The following is a 12,291-nucleotide window of genomic DNA, read 5'->3' on the forward strand; positions in this document are numbered from 1 at the left end:
TTTAAGATTTCACTCCTAACCATTGGAAACAACAAACATCCTGTGGTCTAATGTAGTAATCATACTTAAGTTAGTCAATGTACTTTTTAGATATATCACAGTGTGTCATCATCAACATAATGTATTAATATTACACAGGTTCTAAACAGATAGTTTAAAGGTGTAAAAGTCACCACGATAAATGTTACCACAATGTCTTTTACATGAAATTTGACACAAATCTAGAGTACAAATGAGTGGGCTGCTATAAATGGCTTTCACACTGTCACGGGTACGGGCTCATGTTAACATAACTGAATCAGTGAATGAAATTGACAGTGTCTCTTTAGATTAATATCGATGAATTAACACATGGGCTTTGGTTATATATGAAAATTGTAATTCTTAAAATATGGTCTGTTTTATTTCTTATCATTTTCAATCGGTCATGACGACCAACAGCTTGACAAAACTGTTGGTCCAACGAAGAATTAGTCCGTCTCGGACTGACTGGCCGTAGTTAATTTTGCGCGCAGATCCCAAGGACTTTTCTATGCTCTACTTGCGTACATTTACTATATACCTGCTTTAATTTCAACATGGCTGCCTAAATTCAACGATCAAATACCTGGCGCCAACGAAGTAGCGGGTGGAAATGATATAGTTGGAACACTATAACACGGCTTTCCGATTAGAATTAACAATACACCGGATCTGTTCACTCTTTGCCTATTCCATCATTATCAATATACTATTATTGCATCTCTCTCGAAACAAACTGCGTCGATATTCAGAGTGTTTGTGTCTAAACATAATATTTCAATGAATTCTTATTCAATTCCCTAGTCAATAAACTTAATAAATGGTTGGCTGAACGTGAAGTTCCGTCTGTACACTTCCGAATAGTTATTAAGAAAACAATCGCCACTTATTTATATTCATAACAAACAAAAAAACGTTTATTCACTTTAAAATCAAACTACTTTTTGATTGAGCCGAATACAACGCAGAATATTCGTAGATAATGTGCACATTTCCCACTTTGGTCAGTCATGAATTAGAGAAAACAGCTTAAACTATCATTCATTGCACGGTTGTTGTAAACAATAATATTGATGATATACCGACGATGTTGTAATTGGCCTCAGAAAACCAACATAACCAAACCAGATGTCGAACGACCAAAATGTACCTAAACACCTCTGAAATCAAATATTTCTCGCCGACATTTTCCTATAAAGAGCATAAAGAATGTAAAGAGCATTGGTTCATGTTGGGAAACAGCTCGAAAGCAAAAATGAAGCAAACACGTTACAAGCGAAAAATGCTTCAAATTCTGTAAGGTAACTTTCGGAGCCTGTGATTCAAATGGGAGCAATACGTTCTCGACCTTCCTAGAGATATCATAAGAATTAATGTACAAGCACTTACCTTTGGCAGGTGAATACATTCGGTGATCAATTACATCTCTCTGAATCTATTCACCTTGACATGAATACTAATACGTAAAGTATGTAGTTGTACACGATCTTTCCATTACTAATATTTATTTACCATTGTCGTAATTATAAAGTGCCCCATTAATTTGTCTGATAAAAAAACGACCAATCGAGTAGCTGTTTTAATGATGTCAATTTTTGAGGATTGCGTGAGAGTTGCATAGACTCTAGTGGTACCATGGTTCTAAACAAGTACAGTTATAAAAATGTTGAAATAAGTAGCCAAATTGTAACACTATTGCTATAGCGAATAATAATTGTACCATGGCCTTTGGAAGTAGGACATGATTGATAGCCTGGCAGTCATATGCAAATATATGTTAACTCACGTGGTCTGTTCTAGACGAATTGACTCGAAGCCTGACGATGCGATGTGTAGTTATTATTGTTCGAGGATACTGTTACTTCACAATGTAATCGTAAGTAAAAGAAATGAAGATTTAGTTGATGTGAATCCCCACCGGGCGACTAGCGGTACTTTTCATTCAATAATTCTTGGAAAATTAGAAGAACAGAAGTAATATCAGAATTATCTGGATATCCAGCATCATCTGGCAAGAGAGATTATTTAACAGTGGTTGCTGATTGCCAACAAAGTTTGAAATGTTGGAATTCAAGTTGAGTTTCGTGCTTTTCTTTCACGTTCTGTTACAAGGTAAGCAAATCATTGTAATATCCACTCTAAAACTGAATAGATATCAATTGGTACATTTTTTATTTTAGTCATTTATAAACAAAATATCAGTGCGGTTTTTTGTAAGTGCAATCTTTGCAACTTTAGGGAGTAACGTGAAATTGTTCACAAAATTAAAACCCATAGTAATTTCATAGTAAAAGTCAAAATCAATTATAAATGGTCAATTTTTATACTAGGTTAAAAACTTACAATCCCTGGATTTTTGTTATGTCACAATACGACAAGCCTTGCCATCGTATGTATATAACTCTGTTTTATACCATTGTATCTTTATACTGCATTCATACCATGTGCATACATATCTAGAGAATATAAAACATTACACACTCAGTTACATTCACGTTTAGATAAAGTAGTCAAAGTGCTCAGCAGTTGAGTGTTTTATTCAAATATTTACTCCGACTGCATGTTCTGTTGTTCCAGATAGACATATCAATTAATGTGTTATGTTTGAGTGCAGATTTCAATAAAAAGCTTAAAATGCTAAAGACATTTGACCAAAAATGTCGTGTTTAAGACACAAGCTTTTGGTCAAAAGATTTGTGCATTTTAATAATGATGATTATGTTCGTTTTATGTAGCGCTTTCCCACACTTTGCTCAAAGTGCTTTACAGTTATCACTACTGACATACTCCTATAGAGCAAGTGCCCTTTATACTTCCCAGGGAGCATACAATCCATTGCAGCCTCTAAACGCATTGGGTTAAGGCATTCACATGCCAACAACTATCTTACCAGTTCGCTGGGTTCACTGTGTCACAATCAAATCTTACCCATTCAGAAACAATCGACCACCGTAGGGCTCCGTGCGACCTGCACATTCCAAGACAGTCATTCTAACCATTCGACCGTCATGACATAATATTTAAGGATTCGGCGCAACAATTTACCCTATTATAATTCATACGTCTGACTATTAAAGTTGACTTAACAGTTGGCGTAACAGGTAGTCTCGGCGCCAAATATTCTCAGATATAAACTTACTTCCCGCCTCATACTTCCATGCGTTGTTTGAGACACAAACCTATCTGGTTGATATCTGTCCACTCAGCCGCACCCTATGATGTATTCAAGTAAATTACTGCATAAAATCGTCAACTGCAAAATACTTTTGAATATAACTTTGTGTGTCCCAAACATCAAAAGGCTAAGCATTTATGAAAATTGCAGTTAGATCTACGTATCTTACAATCTCTAGCTTAAAATCACTATAGTTGTAGTTTTATCACACTTTACTGAAGATCTCACAGTAGGAAAACTTGATCTTGTTAGTCTATTTACGGTACTGTGTCAAGGTCTGTGTACACGCCGAGTCCACAAGTTCATATCTGATTAATGTATGGCCATGCAATTCAAGAGCCATACTTGAATTTGGATTTTGAAAACAAACATCGTGACAATAGTGTTGCCCAACACAATCAGCATTTATCTTAATCGAGAGGTGCAAAACTATCAAGAGGATCGAAATTTTGTTATGAATTTTTTTTCTTTTGCAAAAATTACATCAATTGGAAAATGCTTTTATTACAATACGTGAAGCTTCAACATATGGTTACTATTAACATGAAAACCGGTGATTTTCACTTGTCCTGAAGCATGTTACCATAGTTACGTCTTGGCATTTAGCAATTCCGTATATTCAATATCGCCAGGGAATATTATGTCAGTGATCCGACGTTGCAGTAAACATGATGTTGCAAGAATACAGAGTATAATCGACAATCATGCTTATAATTGTGGTAACGACACTCGAATGTAAACAAAATTGGCGCTTAAATGTCACACACATATTTGATGGAATCGCTAAATATAATGCAAACCATGGGTGAATTGCTACTGACTAGGTATTCTGGTGACTCTTTTACGTCAGAGAGACGAAATCGTCTTGTAGAAAATATACGCTCATCAACAACGGAAATAAGTAAAACTATCGTGTATCTTACACATATCATCATTAATGTTGGCACTTGAGGAGGAAGGCAAAATATAAGTTATGCATTCAAATATAATCTGCCACAAGTGACAAGAGTAGCCACACTAATAAAATGATAAAGTTGTTACATTAATGACATTTTTGACACTTATTGATATTTCCTACTTCCTATTGGTAATAATTTATGTCTGTGACACAACATTAAAGGCAAATATCCATGAAATTCCCACTACCGGAAAATTGCTAACGTACAGATTTATGAGACGCTTATTATTTCATCCAATCCATCTAATCAGTGTAAGGAAAGTGGATCAACACGACCTAGTATGCATAATGAATTCTGAGTGTCCCCTTTTTCCATCGGTTACGTGCAACTCATAATTCACTTTATTGTGCAATATGATATGTAGCTGATATAATATTTTAGGAAAAATCGTATTGTGATGTGATGTGATGTGATGTGATATGATGTGATGTGATGTGATGTGATGTGATGGTTGATTAACTGTAAAAGTCATTGCCCCTATCATCCACGATTACTTACATCTGTCGCTCAATTGTTTGTATTTCTTGGCTCCAAAGCCATGTTACATAAGTGTTATACACTGTTACAGTAGTGGGATTGATCATTGCTTTACACGCCCATGCAAATGATTTGATTGAAGCTGTTGATGAGGCTACATTTTAGAGATGCTCGTTAAACTCCTGTTCATTCAAACAAATGAGCATCTAAATATAATTGTTCAACATACTAACAATTTTCTAAGATTGGTTCTATATAGGGAGATAATATAAAGCATTATAGGATAGGGAACTGTAAAAAATTTTTAACAAAGACACAGACACACGCACATATACACTGCGAAAGGCATACACAGAAACACAGTAAACGGATATTCTTAGAGGCAAGAATGTGCACAAAGGGCGATCGAGAGCTGGCGGGACAGAGCCAGGCATGTCAAACATGAAATGTCTTAAGCATCATTCTCCTCTAAATTAAATGTTTAAACTTCTACGAACGTATGATAAGAATGTGCATAAAGAGCGAGCTAGAGGGACAGGGCCAGGCAGGTAACACATAATTATAATTATATCATAAGCTTCTTTCTTTTAACTGAACTTCTACGAACTTATCATAGACGTCGACACCATTCGGCAGGCTTATGAGAGCTTAGCTTCAAGGCTTGTCTTAGGTTTAGACGTAAAGAGTTACGTATACGATTTGTTATTACAAAAAGTCCAGTAGGACGATTTATTCTAGACTACTATTGGCAAGAATGCAGATAAAATGTTTCAGTCAATGATAACAAAATGTTTTTAAGAAATTGCATGTAAAGCTTGACAAAAATGCTTCCAGTGGTATGATCACACCTTGAGATATAGTGTCTAGTAATGAGAAATTTTAACAACAAATATATCAAGTAAACATTTCAAAATGACTTTCTCGTGTCTCCGTTGTAAAAATAATGGCCAAGATTTGTCATTCATTTATCTTTTTGTTAATAGTGAGTAATATTGGTACTGGAGCAGTAATCCCTGAATCGGCAAAATTGTCCTCCAGCTTCGGATCGGATCCGTCTTGGAAGGATCAAAGTGTACAATGCGAGGCTATCGCCACTTTTCAACGAGAGACGGCATTGCAGTGTGCTATGCAATGTGTTCAAATATTGTCGTGCTTATCGTTCAATTTTTGTTCACACACTCCTTCATGCGAACTGTGCAACGCTACACTGGAGGACGATGGATATCAACTTGTGGCCGCACCAGGATGTTCATACTGGCAAATTGATAACAACTTATCTGAAATTCCCCCGGAGACAACATCTACGGTTCAAGCTACAGTAAGTATACATTATTGTAAATTTACCTGGGGCGTAAACGCTGTTCAAGTTCAAGGCCATGTAGTTATATAAATATAAATAATGGTGATTGGACAAGTAAAGAAAGGGTGTACGAGACGTGTGAGCGCCGAGTAGTATATTTTACTAATACCACGGCCCCTTTTTTGCGTTGATGACTTGACAATATTCATAATATATATCGCAACTGCATCCTCATCTCTATTTTCACATATACACCCACATTCAAACCAGTTCACATTGATCGGTTGTCAGGGGCAACGTTCTCCTACGAAGTTTACATTATGGAGAGTAAGTGGACCGTGATATAATACATAGTCTAATCTATGATCTGTTATGGCACTGCATAATAAATAATTTAGTGGTTTTCCAACACAATGCCGGACTTGTTGGTTTATAGACACCAGCAAGGTGACATATACATATATCTATATGCACTGTTCGTTGAATAATGCCTTGGAAATACTGTGTCTTATTCTTTGACGTATGATTCTAGTATAAAAATAATAATTGTCAGTTTCCAGTACCTCCGCTTGTCGAGTGTTGGTCTTTTCTTGTATTACTGTTACTATCCAAAATATCGTACTAGGGAATATGGCTTTCAATTCGACTATTTTGGTAATCTTAATCATAGCTTCAGCACTCAGGACAGTCAAACGTGTGTTAATGTACAGTACACGTCATGCAACTCATTTTAATCGTTAATTGTTTTTATTTATCATTTATGTCTATCAATTTTATACAAAAATTGCATGGTAATGATAAAAACATTTTCAGACACGGCAGTCATCATTTGAAATAAATAAAGATGTAAATTAATCAAAACGTTGAGACTGCAATCTTTTAATGTTAAAACATACCGGAAAGCTATAACCAGTTTCGTACGTTGCAGGTGGGGGGAGGGGGGGGGATACAAAACATGCAATATCTCACAGCATGTTGACCTATCACATGTTATACCAAGCATATTGCAATCATGTGTATCTTACTTTCATCTTACCCACATTTCATTTTCTGTGCACACCATTTTCAGGTTGAGAGCTGTGATGCCACAGCGCATTGCAACAGCCGTGGTGATTGTACCGTTGTCGGGTCGTCAAACGTTTGCAACTGTCACACAAATTGGACTGGAAGTAAATGTCAAAGTCAGCTCGGTAATTACTTTATTTCCATCATAAAGTGATTGATTGGTTTTATTAGTCACTTTATGTCAGTTTCCGTTCAACTTTCTTAAACCCTCCGACTAATGAAATCAATGACAGATTGACCACATGAATGAAAATCATTTTTGTAAAGATAAACACCGAGTCCTGCTCAGCTCAATTGGCACTTAATACTGAACATCATATTTAAAACAGATATTCATTAACTGATTTTTATGATAGCAAAACGACTAATTGTAAGGGGTGATCGCACAATGTCGCACACCCCCCCCCCCTTGCCCACAACGAACGTTCACAAGTGCGACATCAAACGTTTATATATGATGTAAACTATTATGAAAGCTGTAGCGGTCACTCCACTACGATCGATGTAATGTAAAAACATGATTGTAAAGTCATTAGAATTTTACCAGAAACCCAGCACCATATCTCATATTAGAAGTAAATTTTTATCAATTTATCAACATCTCAGTAGTATATACAAAAACTGTTATCATTGAAAGAGTGTGAATAATCATTGAAGCTTTCCGTCGAAATTTGGTTAGAAGTGCGAAAATGAAGATCAGCAATTGCACTGACACCAGACCCCCCCCCAACGGTTATTGAGCTTGTGTGACATTAATTGTGCGATCGTCCCTGAAATAATTATGAATATTAAAAATGCGAAGAAAAGGATAGGTGAGACATAACTCGAAATTGCTCTAGCATGCTAATGTTGTTATCTACATGATTGTTTACTCGTGTAACACTGAGAGGCCGCTGTTATATACTGATCATTGTCTCACTCTGACCTCTGATGTTATATTAATTCTCCACATATATCTCGTTCTCTCACAAAAAATCATCTACTTTACGTCAGTCACTGGGGTCCTCGAACTTTGTGGGAATAATTCATACTACTTACAATGTTCATGTTTAACTTGGAATGAGCAATGAAGCTGATCGAAGTGCCTTCCTTAGGCTCAGCTTTCTCTTTCGGCTTCCCATATGGTTCAATTCCTTATCCCAACTTTCTTATAAACATAAATTAGGCATGTCAGTTCGATTCATTAATAAAATCATCAATAATATGAATGAATAAACGAGAGATCGACATTGCCTTAATTCAATGCAAATAATATTAAAAGTACTAGGAAATCTGATCGAGCAATTACTGAAAGATTCCTAGCTGGCCTTTAAAGAATCATTATTTGAAAATGGTGATCTCTTAATGACACTTAATTCTGTCATTTTAGAAGAATATAGTTCGTAAAATGCAAACATTGTTCTCTGCGTTCATTTAAGGAAACTTTGCTCAAATCTAAATCTCATCATGAGACATATAATATTACAATTGTGGAAATTGCGAATATCGAAAAAATATTTTACTGCCATCCAGAACTCTAGTATCTGTCGTAATATCGGACATGTTAGGGGTTCGAAAAAAAGGTATACATAAATACAACAGTAGACTGCATTTCGTTATAACCAAAGTGGAACATATTGTAATTTGTGATATTTATTTTGTTTTTCTCTCTTTGTTCCATTTAAGGCAATCCAGACTCTGAAGAAGACGACTAAGGGTTAATAGTCCTGCAGACATTAATATCGAGATTCGTCCAGCTCTATTCGTTGCAAAAATGTCGCCAGATTTCAAGTTTTACCAAACCTTTGAATAACATTTCATTACATTTTATAATCATATTTTATAAGTTGAGGACGACGATATATTCACAAAAAGCAAAAAGATGGCAATAATATCAAATCAACATATCTGTATTTTCGTGAGAATATGTACCTTTAGAATACGTTGGCCGACATTACAGGAAATCAAGAATGACGGTTGAACAAAAGCAGACATTTTGAATATTATTGAGCACACATAAGTTATTTCAATGAGACAATGGTATGATTGATGGATTTTGAACGATTCAAATTCTAGACTAAGTTATTTTTTATAGTGAAATGGGTGACGACAATCGATCATAATCCTGTTGATTGAGAAGTTGTTTAACGACATTTTTTTCACAGAACCAAACTGTGTATAGTTATAAACCGGAAACAATTTCTGAACATTTTATGTGTAATTCTAGGCCACTGTGCCCATTCTGTTTGCATATGATTCAGAAGTACTATCTGAAATGCGCACATCCAAGACATAAGTCTGTTTAAGTATTTTAAATTTCTATGAGATGAAACTTGTCTCGGAATAATGACATATTACTGGCGACTTATTTTATTGTTTGTTTGTTTGTTTACTTACTAACTGTATTCGAATAATTAAGTTTGATTGTCAACAATGAGCGAACGATTTGTAATTTTATTTCATATCACATACTTAATTCTCTGATATTTTCCATCAGTCTTATATTTCATAGTTACTGATCTAGCAAAAATGTGTGTCACGGTCGTTCACACTAGTAGTCAATATGCAGATCTGTATACACTCTAATTAAAAGGCTAAATATCGACATATGATTGTAGATTAATAGATTTCTGTAAGGTTCAACCGCCCCAGTTTATTTTTACATTTCAAAAAAAAAAATTTAACACTATGCGTACATAGTACTACTAAACCAGAGTGACTACATAAAACCTTAGCATTTGGGTGTTTGAGACACAAACAATTCTTGTTTGAAATACACACAATCCTTGTTCGAAACACACACAATCCTGGTCAAAAGAGCTTAGCATTTGCTCTTATGACCAGGATTCAGTGTGTCTCAAACAGGGATTGTGTGTGTCTCACACACCCAAATGCTAAGGTTTTATGACAAAAAAGTGTAAAAGTACCTTGGTTATAAGACGAATCTTAACACAAAAGTTACGTTGGGAGGGAAACCAATGGTAAAATGAGTACTGAATTTTCAGTGTGACTCAGTGACTAACGTAGGAACTGTTAATTACTTACTATATTTTTTCAGAGTAAAATTACATTATAGCAAGATTACGCACTATACTCTGGTAGATGCTTTACGCATGGTAATTGGAATAATATGATGATAATATTTGGAGCAATTTAAGAAAATAAAGACGCAATGTCCTGACAAAATGTGACAAGAACTAATTCCCTGTCTTTTTGAACATTTACAGTTTGGTTGGTATGTGGTATGATATACTAGAGTTTATCTCAGAACACTAGAAATGGTCTGAGAGTATATGTAATACTCAAAGGTTTGAATAGAACATCCCGTAGTTTAAGTTTAGCCATTGTTTCAGCCATGATGTCTTAATCACCTGTTTCTAAAACCATACACATACTAATAGGGTGGCCTGAGCTAAATTGCCAGGTGAAAATTTGAGAAATGTGTAGAAATCAGTTAAATGTTTCCAACTGGTGAATCTAAACATTTGCATTTACCTTTTCAGACAGTACAATGGACGATAGTGTATGCTGTAAAATTAATGAGCTGTTGTTGAGGTCGGGACTATACCCACCGGTTTATGTTAACATTTACTTATAAATACCTCCAACGATGTTGTCGTCGTGAATCGACCATATTATAATTATAAGTCGTTGGTGAAACCCATTATTTCGTTCATTTCATTCATATATGTGCATAGATCTAATCAGCACTTGCGGTAACTGTTAGAATTAGGTGTTCTTAGTATCATCCAGTTGATTTTGAGTTATGTGCATACATGCAGTCACAGACAGACAGACAGACAGACAGACAGACAGATAGATAAGCAGACGCAGACACAGACAGCAAGCCAGACAGAGAGACAGAGAGACAGAGAGACAGAGCGACAGGGACAGACAGACAGACAGACAGACAGACAGACAGACGAGCCTGAGAGAGAGAGAGAGAGAGAGAGAGAGAGAGAGAGAGAGAGAGAGAGAGAGAGAGAGAGAGAGAGAGAGAGAGAGAGAGAGAGAGCCTCACATTGCATCCAAACCACCCACTAATAATAAAACACAATGGATTATATTTCGCTTTTCCGACTAAATTGCTTGAAGAATTTCAACCATGGACAGGACTATCAACGGTGAGATGTACATATCATGGCTCCATCGGCCCACTTATATCAACATAATAACTGGCTGACAGTTATAGTACATCATGATCACAGTTTACAATTAAGTGTTATTTTGCAAATATGGCCATCCGATTATGCAAATACCCTTCTAAATAGTATATATAGAACATCGCTTCTCGAAATCATTAGAGCGTGAAAACACTAATCACATATACTTATTAACTAATACCTAACTTCCTATTTGTGGCGCCATTAGGCCATGTATAGCGAAGCATACTTTTTTTATGTTTGACATTAAACCGGACCTATACTTTTTCGTGATAATTTGTATTTTTTGAAATTTGTTTTCACAAAGATATAAACGATCCAAATCATATGGTTGTTGTTTTTACAATACTGTGATCAGAATGGCTAAGGAGTCTCTGAGTAAAGTCAAGAATACTTTAACAAAATGCACCAAGGTATTATTGACTTCATCGAATTATCCAAGTCATACGAAAGAAGCCAAATAAGAAAGAATGTCAGCTTTGTTTTGAGTGAAAAATCGATTTGCTCAGTGTACAGTGGTTTAGTCAAATCGAATCGGATTGTGGCCTATCATCATGATCGTGTTGCTAAGATACAAGAACTTCTCACGTGATATGTCTATATACACTTTTCCCAACAAATATAAAGGAATAAGGTTAAAGTTCGCCATTACACGGTGAAAAACTGCATACATTACTTAGCTGATCTGAAGATCCTTAGTTATTTTCGGGCGACGTGAAGATTACTTTTTGCTGCTCGTGGGGTAGTCATCTTGAAAGCTACAATTGAAATCAAGTGAAACATACAGAATAGATGACGTCGCTAAGAAAAGTATTACAAGCATATACATTTGACGAGAAGTAGTACGAGTATCAGGATAACGTCGTGGAGTTACTCAATACAGACCGAAGTACTTTAGTGAGTTATTCCAGGGAGACTGTGATATTGTGAACGCTGTGTGTACAATTGCAACAAGGGAAAGCAATACTGACATATTGCCAACGCTCGAAGCTTTGCTGTGATACATTTGCTTATATTCATTAAAACCTCAGATAAAGTCGATTCAACAGTTTGTAGGTTAAAATCTGCCATTTGCACACGCTCAAAGAAATTCAATTAACCTTCATATAGTCAAGTGGCGTGGAAGCTTTCATTCGTTTTGTCAGTTGAGAG

The 12,291-nt window shown here is 35.6% G+C and overlaps 1 protein-coding gene across 1 annotated transcript; it reads left to right on the plus strand.

Annotated features, from left to right (window-relative positions):
• The first annotated feature begins 1,919 nt into the window (after positions 1-1,919).
• LOC144439108 (uncharacterized) lies at positions 1,920-9,724 on the plus strand. The gene is made up of 4 exons (XM_078128371.1): positions 1,920-2,133; positions 5,616-5,950; positions 7,002-7,122; positions 8,663-9,724. Exons 1-4 carry the CDS (start codon positions 2,082-2,084, stop codon positions 8,689-8,691), a joined length of 537 nt encoding a protein of 178 aa, XP_077984497.1. The 5' UTR covers positions 1,920-2,081; the 3' UTR covers positions 8,692-9,724.
• Positions 9,725-12,291: the final 2,567 nt, after the last annotated feature.

This window comes from Glandiceps talaboti, chromosome 8 (assembly GCF_964340395.1).
Source record: "Glandiceps talaboti chromosome 8, keGlaTala1.1, whole genome shotgun sequence".
In the NCBI taxonomy this organism is placed as follows: domain Eukaryota; kingdom Metazoa; phylum Hemichordata; class Enteropneusta; family Spengelidae; genus Glandiceps; species Glandiceps talaboti.

Bases quoted from the DNA above. Each gene is read 5' to 3' on its own strand.
- LOC144439108 (XM_078128371.1), top strand. From the start codon at position 2,082: ATGTTGGAATTCAAGTTGAGTTTCGTGCTTTTCTTTCACGTTCTGTTA. The intron at 2,134-5,615 runs GTAAGCAAATCA...TTTTGTTAATAG, and splicing joins CTTTCACGTTCTGTTACAAG to TGAGTAATATTGGTACTGGA. The intron at 7,123-8,662 runs GTAATTACTTTA...GTTCCATTTAAG, and splicing joins TAAATGTCAAAGTCAGCTCG to GCAATCCAGACTCTGAAGAA.